The following is an 18,946-nucleotide window of genomic DNA, read 5'->3' on the forward strand; positions in this document are numbered from 1 at the left end:
TGCCATATCCTCAGTGCTAACCTAGCTGACTTCTTCCTCCCCAGGACAAGAGCAAAGCCACCAGGGGAGTCCTGTCCCAAAGGCCTTGTCGCCCCAGACCTACCTCGCTCCCTCCCAACCTGCCTGAGGAAGAAACTCGCAGGATTGCACGGATATTTTGTTCCCAGTACTCCCAGAAAGACTAAGCAGCCTGAGGGACTGAGAGAAGGAGCTACCTGCCCCCTCCTTCAGCCCTGCCTGACTTGCAGGAGGCACCAACTCTGGTGCCCTGAAACCACCACCAGCCTAGTCCATGGGTGCCTTGAGACCCAGTCAGTTCAGACTTGAGGAGTGACCCAAACCAGCCCAGTGTCCACCTGCCACAACTTCAGCTTCTTCTATGGTGAAGCAAAGGCTGGAAACAAAAGGATTCCAGTGCCCAAGTGGCCCACCCATCTTTTGACCAAGGGACCCAGGCAGGCATCTTTCAGTGGAGAAGCTCCTCCCAGTGCCCTTGACCCAGCTGACTGCTGACATGAGCCCACCCTCTGCCTGAATATGGTGGGCCGTCTCACCTTAAAGGTTGGAGCTGGTGGGCGGGTGGTAGATTGTGTGCATCATGCATAGCCAAGGAAATCTTAGGGCCACTTCAAATTCATTTGCTTGGGAATAAAAGTATTTTATAGATATAAATTATTTTTATGCTGTGTTAAATTAATCAATAGGAGAGGAGGAAGAAATCTCCTTCAAACTTTTTACCTGATTGTCTGAAATTCTAATCATGCTTTTAACTTATTGTTTTTACTCAGCTCTGAAGGTCATTGTTCTTGCCTGTGTTTGAATAAAATCATATTGGTATTTGTATTCTGTGCACAAGTGTTTCCTGGGTTGGCCACTGGAATAGGGTTCTAGGAATCTGCGCTCTAACTGCCAGAAATAAAGCTTGACAACCATACAGTCACCTGGAAAAGCTCATCTGGAACAAGGGACCAGGGTTACCATAAGTCTTGTGAGCTCCCCCAAAGATCAGGTTGATCCAGATGAGAGTGACAGCCAGTATTTCCTTTGCTGATTCTTGAAATCTCTCTGCAAAGTGGTGGCGTCTCCTGGAAGAGGTCCCTCAGAATCCCCTTTGTCTCTGGGATGGGTAGCTCTGGTGTAGGCTGTCAGACCACACTTGAGCCATAGACAAGGCCCTGTGGGGAGGATAAGAAAGGGACACAGATGTGCAATGTGTGGCTGGGTGACAAGGTTGGAAGGGAACTAACAGAGAGAGCTCTGCTTTTCACCCCAAGCACATGTCATTTCACTCTGTCCTCAAAACAGCTGGTTATTAGGATGCTCATTTTATAGTTAAACTGAAGCTCAATGAAATTAAGTGTTTTACCTCTTTATGTAGCTAGGAAGTGAATCCACCACACAAGACATCCCCAGAGATGTCGCAAGGCTACTGTGCTCAGTGACCAAAACAGGGTACACCAGTAAGTGCTCTGAATTCAGAGAATTCATGGGGGAAAACCATGTGGGCTGGAGCAGTTAGGGAAGGCTTCCCAGAAGAGACGGGTCTTGGGGTAAGCCAGAGAATCGGCCAGGCCACAGACAGCTGTAGAGAGAACCAGAAGGGCACACAGGCAGCTGGGGCTAGAGAAGAGGCCAGCCTGGCTCTGTCTGAGCCTCTGTGGCCTCATCTGTAAAACAGATAATAACCCCGGCTTCATAGGGTTGTGGTGAAGATCAAATGAGACGACATTTGTGAAAGTGCTTCGCCCACACTTGGCACATTATGGAAGTTTAGGAAATGTCAACCCCACCTACTCTCCTGAAGCTCCTGGAGCCAACTAGTAGAGAGGCAAGCAGGCCAGTAGCTGTGAGGCAGGCAGAGCATGCCCAGCCTCAGGGTGCAAAGTGATGCTGGAACCGGGAGAAGGCACCAGTGCCCTCCTTACTGGTGATGTGTCCTCAGACCAGGCTGCCCCTTCATCTGTTTATTCAGCTCGCTAAGCTTCAGCCTGCCAGCCCACCCCATTCCCCAGCCCACGGAGGTTGGCCTCCCTCTCAACTCTCCCTCCCAGGTGGTCAGGGCAGAGCTTTCAAGGCTGAGGGCTTCACCTGCTTTTGGGCACAGGGAGTCTACAGAGGGGCAGTCAGGGGCCCCACCTGAGGGGTTAAAGCCTCAGATGAAAGATATGCCTTCCGAATCCTGCTCCAGCTCCTTTAAATAACCTGATCAGCGTCAACTTAGGTAAGTCCACAGGAAGACATGGGCTGCCCCTACCCCCCAGGCTGAAGACAGCCTCTGATGACTCAAAAGTACCTAAGGGTTTGAAACCCACACCTACACTTACAAAGAGTATCTTATTTACCAATTGCTTATACCTGGAAGTTGGATGTGTTTCCACTGATGGCTCTGAGGTGAAGTGGCTTGCAGAGTCCTGCAGCATGGATTAAGGGTAGGAGGTAGATTCCGGTTTCTACCACCAGAACTAGCCAGTGTCTCCATTCTTTGAGCACTCCTTCCACATAGCTGAAAATAGGTGTTTCTGGTCACCCAGGGGCTGGCTGCATCCCAGCCCATAGCAGCCAACCTTAGAATTTACAGCATGGGCTGGACTCGGGGGACAGGGAGCCAAAGCACACAGACCGGGCCCTGCCCTGAGGAAGCTCCCAGGCCAAAATACTGAGCCTCCCTCCCTCTGGGTTTTTCCAGGGCCTGCTGCCAGCATGCCCCCCCACACACACACTCATTTGGGTTCCTACTGTTCATCTCTCTGCCATATACCCCTTGCCATCCACCCCAACACCCCCACACTGGTATTTCCAGGTGTAGCTCAGAACCTGCTTCCTGAGCCCTCCCAGTCTCAGCAGCCCTAGCCACCACTCTTATAACATTAATGCCACTGCCTGTTCTGCTGACATTAAGGGCAGGGTCTGGTCCAAGGAAGAGAACAAGTACAGGCCAAGCTTTGCACTTAAGCTTCTGGACTTCTGACCACCTGCTGTGTGACTGTGGCTCTGCTCCCAAATCCAGAAATGGCCTCTGCCTACTATTCTGCCCCCCCACATTAGCTCCCTTTCCTTCCTTCCCTTCTCCCCATCTCCTCTCCTCCTTTTCTCCCCTCCCCCCCTTCCTCTGTCACCTGAGTCCCTGGTTCAGCTACGCGCGCAACCCTTACTTTCAGTGCCTATAGATGGGGCCTAAAGGGGACCCTTCCCACCCTGCCCCAGCTTTGACTCCAACGGTGTCCACGCTGAAGCCTCAAAGTGTCATCACATTGAGAAGAGTGGTCACAGCAGATAGGCCCTGGGTAAGTCATTGCCTTCCCTGAGATTGTTTTCTCCTCTGTAAAATAAACATTACAATTTTAGGATCTTCAGCAATAAAAAGGAATAAAGTACTGATAACATACTACAACATGGATGAACTTTGAAAACACTACTATGCTAAGTGAAAGAAGCCAGTCACAACAGAGCACATCTTGTATGATTCTATTTATATGAAATGTTCAAAACAGGCAAATCTATAAAAACCAAAAGTAGATTAGTGGTTGGCTGGGGGGATGGGGAAGGGAAGTGACTGCTAATATGTATGGAGGTTTTTTTGGTGGGGGGGATGAATACGTTCTAAAATAGATTGTGGTGATGGCAGCACAACTCTGAATGTACTAAAAACCATTTAAATTGTACACCTTAAATAGGTTGTATCTCAATAAATCTGCTATTTTTAAAAATTTAGAATCCTAATAGTACATACCTCACGGGGTTGTGAAAAATAGAAGTAATGCATGTAAAATATCTAGCACATAGGGGGCACTAAGAAATGACAGTTATCATCAACATTATTTAGAGGAGGCCTGGGAGAACCCAGCACAGGCTACCGTAGGAGGCCTTGATCTTTGTACTCTCAAAGATGACAGGTCCACCACACCCCCCTTTTACCCTCATCACCAAGGCAGTTTGAAGGAGCTATATTGAAGAGCCCCAAGTCAAGGGAAATGAACCAGATTTGGAACTCACTGACCTCTCCCCTCACCTTCTGCCCCTCACCAGCCAGCCTCTGGTCAAGTGATCAAGCTGTCAACCAGCTTCTCTAGGATAAGGTTTCAGGTCAGCTGGGGTGTATAAAGACCAGTGCCAAGCAGGAGGCAGCAGAGACAACAGTGAATGGCAAAGAGGAGCCATCAAATCCCTGCTGCCACCTCCTGGGTTGGAGCCCTAAGGAGCCCCTATGCTGCCCCTACCCTGGCTGGACTCACAGGTAAGACCCCATTCTCCTCCCCTAGCACCCTCTGCCTCTCCCTTCTTGTCCTCCCTTTCATCGGAGGCTTACAGAGAGCAGCCAGGAGCTGGCAGGAACCACTAGCCATAGCATCTGATAGAGATTGTCTGGCCCCTGCCAGACAAGATTGTCAAGATGAGGGAACTGCAACCCTGATGAGGGCACTGTGGCAGGGCTGGGGCTTGAACCCAGCATTTGTGTCACTCATCCAGGACTCACTCCCCTTGCCCTGCTGGGTGCTTCTGGTGGGATTTTGCAAATCCCCATAGGTAGGAAGTTGCTTTCTTCTTTGGCCCAGAATTTCTAGGATTCCTCCAGAGCATAAAGCCCTTTCCCCATGAGAGTGCAGGAGCCCTTTCCCAAGTAGAGATAGTGGAGGCACCAATGGCCTGAGGCCTGGCCCAGGTCGTGTGCTGGGAGGTTTACAGAGCCTCTGGTCACTCTGTACCCAGGCGGCTTCCTTAGTGGTGATGCTGTGGCAGCTTTGCCAGCGAGGGTGGGGTTGGAGTTGGGGAGGCAGCATGGCGCCAAGTAGGATATCTCAGAACGGGGTCCTCTGACTCAGGCTTCAGAGCTACTGTTTCTAATGCAGATTCCCAGGCCCCACCCCAGACCTGAACCAGGATCTCTGGGGCTGATGGCCAAGAGTCCACTCTATAAACAAGCAGCTCAAAGGATCCTCTTCCTGGAGTCTGAGACTTTCTGGCAGTGGAACAGGCACAGGTTCAGGTGTCAAACAGACCTGGGTGCCAATCTCAGCTTCATCACTCCAGCTGTATGACTAGCTAAAGCCCTTGATGCTTCAAGTCCCTTGTTTATGAAGTGAAAATAGTAATAGCAACTACCTTACAGCTTTAAAAAAGGAATTGAATTAGTCATTGTCTATAAGGCACTCAGCAGACATTAATGGGCCATGCAGGGTAAAACGTCCCATCCTCCAGGTGCCCCAACAGAGCTACAGGGATGACAATTCCACTCTCAACTTCTTCCTCTTCTGGCCAGTGGCAAAGGTCTGCTGGCTGCTAGGGTTCTTCAAGTAATGATTCAGGAGGCTGGAGTGAAGAGGGAAAAAGGCAGGGGAGCATCGGCCTCAGAGTAGCCCCTACCTGTGCCCACCACTGTGGCCTCCCCTTCTCTCCCAACTGGACCAGTAAAAGTCCTACAGCCCTCCACCCAGGTGTGGCTTTTGACCTGAGTCCATGTCCATTCATTCTGTTTACCCTGGGTGGATCAGGACTGCCCCTAGAATCGGCTCCAACTTCACCCCTGGCTGCTGCTCTTGACCAAATTCAGGCTTCAACATCTCTTGCTAGCACCATTCCAACAAGCTCCTCGCTGGTCTCTGAGCCTCCCATCTCTCCTTTCCAGTCCATCCTCAACGCTTGCACCAGCATGTTCTGAACACAGGTCTGATGGTGTCATTTCCCTACCTGAAAACTACCAACCACCCCCTATCCTCCAGTAGATTATGTGTAACCCTGGCTTTCAAGGCCCTCTACCAAAGGCCTCTGTGGTCGTCTCTGATCTCATTTCCCATTTCCCCACTTCAGCAAGTGGATTCTTTGGTCAACTGGTCTTCCCTGGCTCCTCTGAGTGCCCTCCCTGTACCAGGTTTCACAGAGAAGCAGGATACATAGATCTCATTCCTTTCTTTGGGTCTCCCCATCTAGCGGGGAAAACTTTGCAGCCAATGAGCTCATTTCTACAAGAAGGTGGGCCAGAGGCAGCTGGAGACAGTAGGTTCAGAAAGGAAGCCCAGCCTAGCAGTTCAGCCCTCCAGCTGATGGAGAACAGGCCTCCCCAGGAAGATAGACCCAGTCTTAGCAGGAGGCAAAGCCCACAAAGTGCTCCCTGCAGAGTCTGGCACAGCACAACCCCCCCATGCCACATGGCCTATAGCAGAGAATGCACTGGAGTCATCACACATCCTGGTGGGAATCCCACCTCTGCTCTCTGTGTGACCCCAGACAGGTCATTTCACCTGTCTAAGCCTCAGTCTGAAAGTGGAGAAAACTACCTGACTTGTAGAGTTTTTTTCCTTAGAGCCTGGGTGGCCCCCCAACAAAGGTTGTAAAGAAGGTACATGCCTACAACCAGAATGAGATTCTAGAGAACACAACCCCAAGGGCCTCCCCAACTCTGAGTCAGATCTTCAGCTTCATGATGCTGAGGTCCCACAGCCCAGTCGCTGCAGAGGTGTGAAGGACAGGGGAAATGCCAGGGCTTGGGAGAGAGAGGCTACCAGGATGCAGCACTGGGAGAGGCACTTGCTCCCCCACGCCTGCATGCTGCCTTTCAGCCCCCAGGCAGAGGAGCCAGAGCCACCCTGAAGGAGACAAGCCTGTAAGCTGCTGGTCTGTAGGGCAAAGGGGAGCAGGGAAGGAGGTAGGTAGAGGGTGGTTCTCCTAGCACATCTGTGATGCTATCTCCTCAGCTCTGTGGCCACTGAGGCTCCACACCAGTCTCCTAAAGACCCTTCTTGGACCCTTCTCAGAGAGGCAGCTCAGAAAGGCAGGAAGACAGGCTGAGGGAAAAACACCAGAGAGGACAGGGCCTTACTGTGCCCACCTGCAGAGATCTCAGCCTTTCTAGGTCCATTTTCTACGTCTGCCAAGCAGGGTAGTGATGCTCACCCAGCCTTCCTCACCAAGCCATTACTCCATATGCTTGGCACTTAATACCTCATAGATGGGTTTGCAAACCATTTAGCAACTGCAAAGGGCTTTGAATGCCCTCAACAAAAAGCAAGACCATGGATATCCACACTACCACATTGGCTTGTTTTTGTTTGTTTTACGTATACCAAGTGCATATTCAGGCAGCCTTGCCAAAAAAAAAGTCTTCATCCAAGATGAATAACAGTTTCATTGAGTCACAAGGAATGTTTATTTCACTTATTTGGCAGGGAAGGATCTGAAATGATGAGACTCAGCAGACTTTGCACACCTCGGGGAGCAGGATTAGCAGAGAAGGCCTCTCACAGGAAGCAGCTTGATCCTAGGGAGACCAGGGTGTGTGTGGAGTCAGAACCGGGTCTGGTCCCTGCCTGTGCCTTGGTTTCCTCATCTATACAGTGAAGATCTCACTACCAGGCCTGCCTGCCCCATGGTGGGGGGCGGGGGGAGGAGAACAGGGTGAGGATTGCAAGATATGAGGGATAGTGACCTGTGTTTATAGGCCTAATTCATGCAGCTCACATGTGGCAATGCCCAGGATTCTCACTTCTAAAGTCCCTCCAGGGTGCTGAGGGGCGCCTGGGGGCTGGGCCTGACAGCACAGGCTCCATCTGCCTTCTCTGGGTTGTCTCCTGCAGACTCCTCCTTGCAGTAAAGCTCAGGGTTGCAGGGCAGCCTCTCTCCTTGGACTTCCGCTGGGCCCCAAAGAGACCCAGCAGAGCCTTCGGGACCATGGTTGGACTGAAGCCTTCAGAAGTGCCACCCACAACAGCTGTGAAATTCCTGGGGGCAGGCACAGCGGCCTGTTTTGCTGATCTCCTCACCTTTCCGCTGGACACAGCCAAGGTCCGCCTGCAGGTAGGGGCCCTTTGGCCAGAGGTCACTGTTCACATCAAAAGAAGGGCTAGTTCTCCAGCACAGCCCCCATCAGGCCACCAACGTGCCCTTCCTCACACAGAACCCCATGAGGCCACTCACTCCGCTGCTTAGGACCCTTCCTTGCTTCCTCCCCATTGCCATCGCCCAGGACACAAAAATCTGAATGCCTTGGCATGATGTGACAGGGCCCTTCATGCCGAGCCCTACTTTGTAAACCATCCTTGGACTGGCCACTAACCATTTATAAAATGGGAAACAATGTGCCCTACGGATCAGCTGTCAGGGTCAAAGGCCACACGCCGTGTATGATACTGCTTTGTGTACTGTTAACATGCTGCACAAACGTCAGCTATTTTCACTGCTGTGTGATGGCTGTGATGCGCATGCTCCTTCTCAAGGTTCGGCCAGGCAGGTCCCCCGGGCACACAGCTCCTCATGCCGCCATGGGCTGTCCCTCAGATCCAGGGGGAGAGCCAAGCGGTGCAGGCGGCCCGCAGTGTGCAGTACCGCGGCGTGCTGGGCACCATCCTGACCATGGTGCGCACCGAGGGCCCCCGCAGCCCCTACAATGGGCTGGTCGCCGGCCTACAGCGCCAGATGAGCTTTGCCTCCATCCGCATCGGCCTCTACGACTCCGTCAAGCAGTTCTACACCCCCAAAGGAGCAGACCGTGAGTGCCCGGGGCCCCTGTGGACACCACGGGGGTGTGCAGAAGCCCAGCGTGTGGGGCAGGGGAGCCGGGCCGCACAGACTGAAAGGCGAGCCGGGGGCGTGGGGCAGCTCCTCACCCTCAACCCAGGGAGCGAGCGCAGCCCGGTGGAGAGCAGCGGCGACCCGAGAGGGGTTCGGTGCGGAGCAGCGGCCCACTCTCTCCGCTCCTCTCTCTGCTCCTCCCAGACTCCAGCATTGCTACCCGGATTTTGGCGGGCTGCACCACGGGGGCCATGGCGGTCACCTGTGCCCAGCCCACGGATGTGGTGAAGGTCCGATTTCAGGCCAGCGTGCAGCTGGGGCCCAGGAGCGAGAGGAAATACAGCGGGACTATGGATGCCTACAGAACCATCGCCAGGGAGGAAGGCATCAGGGGCCTGTGGAAAGGTAAGTCTGGACTGCAGGCAGGGGGCCTTGGGCGGAGCTCACTCTACCAAGAGCTGAGAGGCGGGGCAGGAAACTGAGCAAGAAGGGAACTCCCAGCATGGTGTGTTCCAGTGATTCAAAGAATAGCCCAACCAAAAATACCTCCCTGACCTGCCACAATGTCTAGTTCGTTTCAATTTACCCACCCCTCACCATGTGCAGGGAGCTGAGCCAGAAAGGAATGAATAGAAGACACCTTCCCCACCCGCAGAGGTACAGATCTGGAGGTGGGAGAGACCATGCTGGCTCCACAGAGATGGTGACACCTAAGCTGGGCCACAGAGGCTGAGCAGACTCTAGGTGTGTGGAGATGGAAGGATAGGGCCTTCAAGCAGGGCGCAGAGAAAAAAACAGCAGCATCCAGGATCACTGCTGTGAGGAGTGGGGTGCGGGAGAGGCCGTGAGGAGGGCTTCCTTGCAAGCAAAGACTTTACGGTGCCCTACGTGTCTACACGGTGGCCACCTTAACAAATGCTGCAATCTCTCCGTCATGTGGACCAGAGGTCTCATGAATCCTTGCAGAAGAAACAGTGACCTAGTGAGGTTTAAGGACAAGACACCAGGGTCACAGCCCTAGCTCTACACTCACTGGCTGGAAGCCCCCCAAGGGCTGTCCCCTCATCCATAAAACCTCTCTTCTAGGACCCAGCTGGTGCTACATTATGTCACTGTTCCAAGAGCCCACCTCTCTCTTCCAAAGAATGACTTCCTTTTCTGGCTGCAGCTGGTGTCAGGGAGGCATATTTTAATTTTGATGGCTATTGCAGATTTTCCTCCAAAATGTGGCCAAACACAAGTGAGCCTCTCTGTTTTCTGTCTCTGAGGAGGGCATGGATAATCTGAAAGTTGTTAACCCTGGAAAGGAAAGTGTGCAGTCTGCTCAGCTGAGGTGGGTTCCTCTGGCTGAGACCATCGGAATGGGGCACGTTGTCCCCCAAAATGGAGCCTGTGGCCTAACAGCCAGGGTGTCCACTTCTCCCATGCCTCGTTCATCATCCCCCACTGCCTTCCTAACAGGAACTTTGCCCAACATCACAAGGAATGCCATTGTCAACTGTGCTGAGATGGTGACCTACGACATCGTCAAGGAGCAGCTGCTGGACTATCACCTACTCACTGGTGAGGCCCTGGGCTCCTGGCAGACAGCCATCCCTCAGCAGGGCACCGCAGCATGAGCACCACCCAGAGGCAACTGGGCTTTAGAAGGAGTAAAGAGAGGAGTGTGCCCAGTAAAAAGTGCCCAGCACAGCACTGTGACAAGTAGGAAAGAAGCCTGGGCTGGGAGGCCAGAGACCTGGGTTCCAGTCCCAGCGCCACTTCTCACTATGTGTCTTTAAGCAAGGTCTCTCACCTTCTCTGACTTCAGTTTCCTCAAATGAGGTGGTTGGGCTGGATGACCTTTCAGCTCTGTCACAGCCCAGTTCTAGTTTGCCAGTACGTACCGAGAGCTCAGCCCTTGGCACTGTGAGAGATATGGAAAATATTATCCCTATGCTCAAGGAGTTCAAGGTTCAGTTGGGGACAAGAGATGAACACACGTGGAACAGGAACAAGTGTACTCCCTGATATTTGCTCTTCCCTTTCTGTCTACAGACAACTTCCCTTGCCACTTTGTTTCTGCCTTCGGAGCTGGCTTCTGTGCCACAGTGGTGGCCTCGCCAGTGGATGTGGTGAAGACTAGGTACATGAACTCACCCCCAGGCCAGTACCACAGCCCCCTGGACTGTATGGTAAGGATGGTGGCCCAGGAGGGCCCCACAGCCTTCTACAAGGGGTAAGCCTCCTCCTCCTCATTCCTCCAGCACTCCCTCGCAGAGAACTCAGCCTCTGTCTTTTCTAACATGCCTACCATGGGTCAATCTGGGGACACAGTGATGAACAGTACAGATGTGAATGCCACAAAGGAGAAATATAAAGAATTATGGAAGCGGGGGGAAGAAAAAAGTGAACAAAACCTGATTTGAAGAGTATGTTAGCACATTTCTGTTGCTTATAACAAAATACTTGGAACTGAATAATTTAGAAAGAAAAAATTTGTTGCTTACAGTTTCTGAGGCTGGGAAGTCCAAAGTTCATCTGGTGGTGGTGACAGTGACTGAGGGGTCTCATGTTGCAAGGTGGTGGAAGCAAAGAGAGCAGAGAGAGAGAAAGACAAACTCTCCTCTCCTTTTAAAGCCCTCACAGCCACGCCCCTGACCACCATTTGTAATCCATTCACTACTGCAGGGTCCTACAATCCAGTTACCTCTTCAAGGCTCCACCTTTCAGTTACCATAATAGGATTTTCCACCCTCTTAACAGTCACAGTGGGGGCTACATTTCTAATACATAACACTTGGGGAACACGATTCAAGCTTCAGGGAGTTTTGGAGGAACATAATTCACTCCACTACAGTTAGGGAAGCCTTATCAAGAAAAAGGAATCTAGGGTAAGTAAAAGTACTGTCTATCTCCAAACTTTTGGGGTGGAGGAGAAGGAGGGAAGGGTGGTTAGTAATCCTGAGACTTTTCACAACCCACTGCCATGATCACTGATCACGCTGATAGCAACCTGACCACCATGCTCACTATCCCAACACACTTGATGTTTTCTTGCTTCGTGCCTCTGCACTTACCTTTCCTTCTGAGTGGAATGCCTTTCCCTCGCTATCTACATGCTCTAAATCTTAGCCATCCTTCAAGACTAGTTCAAACTAGTCTTCTCTGGCACTCTTAGGTATAAATTTTCCCTCCTCCCTGTGAACTTCGGCAATACCATTTGATACCATTTTTATGGTGTTTACTACCTCCTGCCTCATATTACAGTATTTGTGAGCACAAGCACCTTAAAGCCAAGGACTGATGGCTGATACATCTTTTATCTCCCAGAGACCCTAGCACGAAGCAAGCACGCAATAATGTAGGTTATTTACAATCATCATGATGGCTGTTATTATATATTAGGCCTGTGCTAAGCATTTTACATATGTTATCTCAACAACTCCCTGGACTAGTAGTATTCTCCACATTTACTGAGGAAGAGATTGAGTCTCAGAAAAGTTAAGTAACTTGTCCAGGATCACAAGTTAAAATGGCAGAGCTGTGGCTCAAGCCCAGACCATCAGAGGCCATACCCAGCATGTTGTTATTTATGCTACTGTGAAGCTCTTTGCTTGGCTCTCACCTCCCACCACTGATGCCTTCAGCAGATAGTTTTCTGGTTCCCAATGTTAGATTGGACACAACAAGCAAACAGGAGCCACTACAGCTTTTCCAGCCTGGGAATGACATAACAAAACTTTATTTCAGATTGTTCTTTTGCTAAGTGCCTCTATCATTACAGTCTTCAGCTGTAGCCACTTGTCTCAGTTTATTCTTTCACTTGTCAGACACTTACTGAGTGTCTGTGTGTGCCAGGCCCAGGCTATGCTTCCCTCAAAGAGGAGCAGATAAGTAGGTGACATCTATTGAGCGTTTACAGACCCTGGGTCCTTTGCTGTGTGCTGTCCAACATTAACTCATGTAATCTGCACAACAACTCTATAAGGAAGATACTATTATTTATTTTCCTCATTTTATAGATGAGGAAATTGAGGCTCAGAAAGATTCAGTGACTTGTCCAAGGTTGTAAAGAATGTGAACCCAGGTCTGACTCCAGAGTTCACATTCATTGCCTCAATGCTATAGTCCCTGTGAAGCTTCAGGAAAGGCTATGGCATGAGGTTATGGTGCCCAAGCTGAGTCCTACAGAATGAAGAGCATCTAGCCAAGCAAAGAAGAGAATAGGGGACATTCCAAGCAGAGGGAGCAGCATGAGCAAAGGCATGGAAGTAAGAGGGCCTGGCATGGTCAGGGAACTGTAAGGAGCTGCATCTGGCAGAAGCGAAAGGGCCCAGGAAAGGATTAGTGGGGAGAGAGGCTGGGGGGAGGGCAGAGGCCAGGTCATAGGCTCCTCCCTGGGTGGGTGATATACAGCTGAGGTGAGGGACTCTGTCCCTGCTAGGCCACCACAGCACAGGTGGGCTCTCTGGAGATGAGCTAAATTTGGTGCCACACTGTCTTCACCCTGCAGTACCCCAGCTTCTAGGTGTCCTGGGACAGGGCCTCCTCACAGGTGTCCACTCAGGATGTAAATGAGCCCAGACACCCAGTAGCAGGGTGTGGTCAGGTCAAACAGCTCGTGTAAACCCCATCTCTGATATTTCCTAGTTGTGTGGTTTTGGTTGAGCTACTTAACCTCTCTGGGCCTCAGTTTCTAAAAAAGAGACCTGGCCACAGTCATAGCTACCCTATAGAAGTGGGTTGTGAGAATTTACTGCCTGACACAGTAACTTGGCTCAAAATGTTAGTTTTCTTTCCCTTCCTGACTCCAACTTCTGCCTAAATCCCTTCAGCAGAGAAGAAAAAGAATACATCTCAGAACATGCTCGTAACAAACAGAAGTCTAGGTCCTATGGCACTAACACTGTGTATGGCGGAGAGCACAATAGATCTATTTGTGGTCTCCTCGCCCACTCCACCTAATGTTTTGGTTGTTTTCCTCATCAGATTTACACCCTCCTTTTTGCGTTTGGGAGGCTGGAATGTGATGATGTTTGTAACCTATGAGCAGATGAAACGGGCCTTGATGAATGTCCAGATGTTACGGGAATCTCCATTTTGAACAAGACCGGATGGCTACTTGATACTTAGCTTGTACAAAACCAGTTAAGAATGGAATAAAACAGTGGGTCCATGCACACATGGACACAGATCCACACATGTTTACGGAACTGTTTACTTGCTGCTGATTCAAGAAATAGACGTAGACAAGGAGGAAGGATTCTGGTCTTCAGCACTTTTTCTTAAGAACATCTTTGTTTTGCACTGATAAGATGGGAAATAAATTATATTAATTTTTGAAACTCGTTAGGTTGGATGCCTAACATTTAGGCAGGAGAAATGGAATCAGAACAGATCGACTTGGATAAAACAGAAGTTTGCAAACGTGTATCCCCTGAAAAATCTGAGTAGACAATGAACCATAAACAGGCAAGACTGCAATCCTGGGACAGGAGTGGCACATAATACAGTTGGAAATCAGCGAAGGAGTCTAGAGGGACACTGCAGAAGCGACACAAAGCTTACAACAGTTGCACATGCATCAAAAGCCTACTTGTAATGCGTCTGCCACGTAGAATCCATTGGGATTCTAGGAAATGTGAGAAACAAAAGAGAAAACCTAAAACCTGTGCCAAAGCGGTCCTGTGGGCCATTGGAGGCTGAGGCTTGTAATCATTCCCTGATGACACTGGAGACTCAAGAGGGCAGCCTTGGCCCCTTTCCTGTAAAATGGGGGTGATAATCCCTTCCCTGCCTACCTCACCACGGGTGTTATGAGGATCAAGAGAGAAGCGGGGCATGAAAGCACTTTATAACAGCAAAAGCTCTGTACGATTGGAAATATAAGGACAATGCCTTGGGAAAGATTTTGTCAGGACTTGCCAGGGAAGAAGTTTTTGAGAGACACAGTTGTCTAGGGCTGAGACCAAAGGAACCAGGGATTCAGGGTCCAGGCTGACAGCGGGTGACATGAAGCCACAGGAGCCTCACCCACTCCATGCAGCCTCCACTGCCTGGTTCAGTTGTGAGGCACCTTCATGAAGGCTTGTGGGGCTTGAGGGTAAAGAGGTAGATGACTGGCTGGCAGCCTAAAGTAGCAGGACTCATAATTTTTGTAAAATTATTATGACTCAGTAAAGGAATTCACACCTCAGGTGTGAGAATAAGAGCAGCTGCTTTTCTGCCTTCTCTTTCTTGGACAGAATTTTCCTTTCTCCCTTCAGGCTTCCTATTTGTCAGGGTTGGGCCAGCTCTGGCCCCACACACATGCCTACACTTCCTTCTGCCCTCTTTTAACCCATTTGATTGCAGGTAAGTCACTCTACCTTTTAGGGCTTTGGCTCCTCCATCTGCAAAAGGCAGGGTTGAGCCAGATGACCTACTTCAAGCTTAAGATTGCATGTCCTTCAAATTGATAATGGGCACCCAGAATGCCAGTGTCTTTTTCTGCTTAGCAGCCTTGTGTGGCTCTGATGATAGTCAAAACTGAATTCAAACCTCACCACCACCCTACCTTACTAGCTACCTAACCAGAGGGAATCCTTGCACCTCGGTGTCTTACCAGAGAAGTGGGAGTAACAATCCCAACTTCACAGACTTGCTGTGAGGACTGAACTATAATGCTGTGGAATACAGCAGCTGCTCAGCAATGTCATTTGCCTTCTTCTCTGCTGACTCCTCCACACCCAGGGAAAAAGTGAATGTTCACTCATCCTCAGCACTTTCCTAAGTTTAAATTATAACTTGAGATCATCTACATGTACAAACTGAATAGTGCAAAAGCAAAAAAATAAAAATTATTTTGATTTAATGTTGGTTTGGTTTTCAAATAAAACCTGTATTAATAAGTCTCTTTTGACTTGACTGACATGCAAATCTCTCTCAGACTCCTGGTCTAAGTTTGTAAGTTCCTAGGGGCCAGGAACTTTATCTTCTATGAATTTCTATATAGCAGTATTAACACATCATCTACCCAGAGGATACTATTCAGATGATGATGCACAGAGAAAGGAGATATAAATTCTTCTAAGGGATATTTTGATTGGGATCAGGAACCTAGGGACCTCTAAGTCCAGCCTTTTGGAGAAGGGAAAATGAGATTGGTTGGAGGTCTGAAGAGAGGTCTTCAGAAGTTTCCTGGGCAAAATACTAGCTCTCTTTTCCAATTCTTAAAGGCAGAGGTTGAACCAGATCACCTAAGGCTCTTTACTTCTGTGATTCCAAGAACTGATATAGTTTCCTCCAAGCTACAGCATGCCTTTTCTAGTCCTGGCTCAAATTTCTGTCTCCAGGAAAGCCAGGATGTGAACTCATGAGAAAAGATCAAATCACTAGCTGAGGCCCATGTGTGAGTTCTGTGCACCCATTCCCCACCACACACCCATAGACACCTACCTCCAGTCAAGTCATTCAAAAGAAATCTGATTTTCTCAAATTCTTCTAGTATATCAGGCAAAACTGAGATAGTTTGAGCCCTGACTCAGTCACATTAATGACATAACAGATAACTGACTTCACAGAAATCTTGTAAGTAAAGGAAATATTTTTTTAAAGAATATTTTATTCAGGAGGAATGAATCTTAACTAAGGAAATGTAATTAGGTCTCTGTAGATAAGTTCATTTGTGTCAGGGCACTTTGAAGACTGCAGAGTGCTATAGAAATGAAAGTATTCGTTGTACATACGTTATAAGCCACACGTTATATTACTGAGGTAAACAAAGCCAAATCTGTCTTCAAGGAGCTCATTGGGGTAGAGGATACTGAGGCAAGAAAGACAAATAAACCGCAAACCATTAATTACCAGACGGGCTGGACAATTAGCTCAGTTGGTTAGAGCGCAGCCTTTTAACACAAAGGTCAAGGGTTCAGCTCCCCATGCCAGCCAGCCACCAAAATATATATATATATATATATACCATACAGAATGGTAAAAGCAACAAATAGAGGTGAATGTACAAGGAACTCAAGAGTGGGTACACAGATGAGGGACACCTGACCTGGTTTGGGGGCCAGGGAGCTTCTTGGAGAAAAACACCTAAAGGAATTGTCCAGGCAAAGGAAGGTGGGTGAAAATCATTCTAGACATAGGGAATGGCTTGAGCAAAAGACCAGAAACAAAATAAGAACAAAGTGCATTCAAGGAATTGCCAGCTGCCAGTATGGCTGGGTTGGAGGCTTAAAGGGAAGTAGTGAGAAAGGTGGGGATGAACTGGAAAACAAAGCCCCCAAAAGGCTGTAGAAGCCACATGTTATGGACTGAATGTGTCCCCCTCAAATTCATATGTTGAAGCCCTAACCCCCAATGTGATGTGTTTGGAGGTGGGGCCTTTGGGAGGTAATTAGATTCAGATGAGGTAATGAGGGTGGGATTCCCATGCTGGGATTAGTGTCTTTATAAGAACAGGAAAAGAGATCAGAGACCTCCTTCTCTCTTTACCAAGTAAGGACGCAGCAAGAAGGCAACATCTGCAAGCTAGGAAGAGAGCCTCTGCCAGAAACAAAATTGTCAGGAACCTTGACCTGGGTCTTCTCAGCCTCCAGAACTGTGAGAAATAAATTCCTGATGTTTAAGCTACCCAGTCTATGGTATTTTGTTTTGGCAGGCCAAGCTGACTAATATACCACATTAAGGAATTTGGAGTATTCCAAGGGTAATGTGGATCTACTGAAGTGTGTTGAGTAGGGAGTGACTGGCTGCAGTGTAGAGAATGAGTTAGTGGAGTGGACTCTGGTCCTAGAAAGATGAGGCTGCTGTCAAAACCAAGGCAAGAGTACTGGAAGTGGGAGTTGAATGAACAGAATCTTAATAAAATCAGTTGTCCTTGGTAAGATTCTATTTGAAAAGAGTAGTAAGAGAAATATGATGCTTATATGTTTAAAATAACAAATAAATATCCTCGGTAATATCCCTCCAAAATCATTTTCTGGCCTCTGAACCAAACCACTTTGGAAGTAGCAGACTCATCATCTCCAGAAGTTCCATTGTTGAGCAGTTCTGTCTGAGAGAGAGCTTTCCGACAATGAACCAAAGGCACAAATGTTGCAGCATTTATTGCTTTGCCCATTTGCCCATTTCTGTTATTTCTTAGACATGTGCTGTGGGTCTAACATACACTGAGAGCTTAGGTGCCCACCTGATGGGCTCCCACAACCATGGTCACACTGTGACATATTTCACTGTTTATCTGTCTGACTGCCCCACTAGCCTATAAAGTCCTTGCAGCTATGCATAGGGTCATATTTACAATCATATCCCCACCCCTTAAAAGAGTGCCCGGAACATTACAAAATGAATGACTGAATGAATTAATGAATGAAAGAATTTTTGAGTTAATTTTTTAAATTATGGTGAAATACACATAACATAAAATGTATTATCTTAACCATTTTTAAGTGTACAGTTCAGTGGTATTAAGTACATTTCTGTTGCTCTACAACATTCACCACCATCTATCGTCAAAACTCTTTTCATCTTGAAAAACTGAAACTGCATAAACAATAATTCCCCGTCTTTCCTCCAGCCCCTGGAACCCACTGTTCTATTTTCTGTTTCTATGACTTTGACTACTCTAGATATCTCATGTAAGTAACATCATACAGTATTTGTCTTTTTGTGACTGGCTTGTTTCACTTAGCATAAAGTCCTCAAGCTTCATTCATGCTGTAGCATGTTCATTACATGTATATACCATATTTTGATTAGCCATTTATCCATCAGTGGACCCTTGGGTTGCTTCGACCTTTGGCTATTGTGAATAACACTGCTATGAACATGGGTGTACAAATATCTCAAGACACTGCTTTCCATTCTCATAGGTATATACCTGAAGTGGAATTGCCTGATCATTAGGTAATTTTATTTTTAATTTTTTGAGGAAATACCATACTGTTTTTCATAGAAGCCGCACCATTTTACATCCCTACCATCAATGCAAAAGAGTTTCAATTTCTCCACATCCTTATCTACAATTATTTTCTGTTTTTGTGATAGTAACCATCCTAACGGGTAAGAGGTTGTGTCTTGTAGTTTTGATTTGCATTTCCCTAATGATTGGTTATGTTGAACATCTTTTCATGTGCTTATTGCGCATTTGTGTATCTTTTTGGAGGAATGTATATTTAAGGCCTTTGCCCATTTTTGAATGAAAATTAAATGAGAATTAAAGCGCTACAACTTCATCCAACTTGGATGAATTTCACAAACATAATGTTGAATATAAGACACAAAATAGTACATACTGTATAATTCTATTTATGTGATGTTTAAGAAAAGATAAAACAAATATTTGGTGTTAAAAATCAGGATAGTAGTTATTCTTTGGATGAATAGTGACTGAGAGGGGTCAAAAAGAATCATTTCTGGGGTTTTAATAACTTTTCTTGATGTGCATGCTCATTATACAGAGGTGTTTGCTTTA

General features: G+C 48.3%; 2 protein-coding genes across 8 annotated transcripts in view; both read left to right on the forward strand.

The window, feature by feature from the left end:
* The window catches only part of C2CD3 (C2 domain containing 3 centriole elongation regulator), a 126,708-nt gene extending 125,887 nt beyond the window's left edge, over positions 1-821 (forward strand). For all 6 annotated transcript variants that reach the window (XM_063093787.1, XM_063093793.1, XM_063093789.1 and 3 more), the window contains one exon: positions 45-821. In XM_063093787.1, the coding sequence (XP_062949857.1) occupies positions 45-185 (141 nt within the window). In that variant the 3' untranslated portion in view covers positions 186-821. The remainder of the gene's footprint in view (positions 1-44) is intronic.
* A 3,320-nt stretch (positions 822-4,141) lies between these two features.
* On the forward strand, positions 4,142-14,695 carry UCP3 (uncoupling protein 3). Of its 2 annotated transcripts, XM_063093086.1 has the most exons (8): positions 4,142-4,234; positions 7,161-7,266; positions 7,569-7,788; positions 8,269-8,479; positions 8,707-8,907; positions 9,964-10,065; positions 10,540-10,720; positions 13,474-14,695. In XM_063093086.1, exons 3-8 carry the CDS (start codon positions 7,663-7,665, stop codon positions 13,586-13,588), a joined length of 936 nt encoding a protein of 311 aa, XP_062949156.1. In that variant the 5' UTR covers positions 4,142-4,234; positions 7,161-7,266; positions 7,569-7,662; the 3' UTR covers positions 13,589-14,695. The 2 variants fall into 2 exon arrangements, with proteins under 2 accessions (XP_062949156.1, XP_062949157.1); XM_063093087.1 differs by lacking the exon at positions 7,161-7,266.
* Positions 14,696-18,946: the final 4,251 nt, after the last annotated feature.

The sequence above is a fragment of the Cynocephalus volans genome, chromosome 4 (assembly GCF_027409185.1).
Source record: "Cynocephalus volans isolate mCynVol1 chromosome 4, mCynVol1.pri, whole genome shotgun sequence".
Classification (NCBI taxonomy): domain Eukaryota; kingdom Metazoa; phylum Chordata; class Mammalia; order Dermoptera; family Cynocephalidae; genus Cynocephalus; species Cynocephalus volans.

Bases quoted from the DNA above. Each gene is read 5' to 3' on its own strand.
- UCP3 (XM_063093086.1), top strand. From the start codon at position 7,663: ATGGTTGGACTGAAGCCTTCAGAAGTGCCACCCACAACAGCTGTGAAA. The intron at 8,908-9,963 runs GTAAGTCTGGAC...CCTTCCTAACAG, and splicing joins CATCAGGGGCCTGTGGAAAG to GAACTTTGCCCAACATCACA. The intron at 10,066-10,539 runs GTGAGGCCCTGG...TTCTGTCTACAG, and splicing joins GGACTATCACCTACTCACTG to ACAACTTCCCTTGCCACTTT.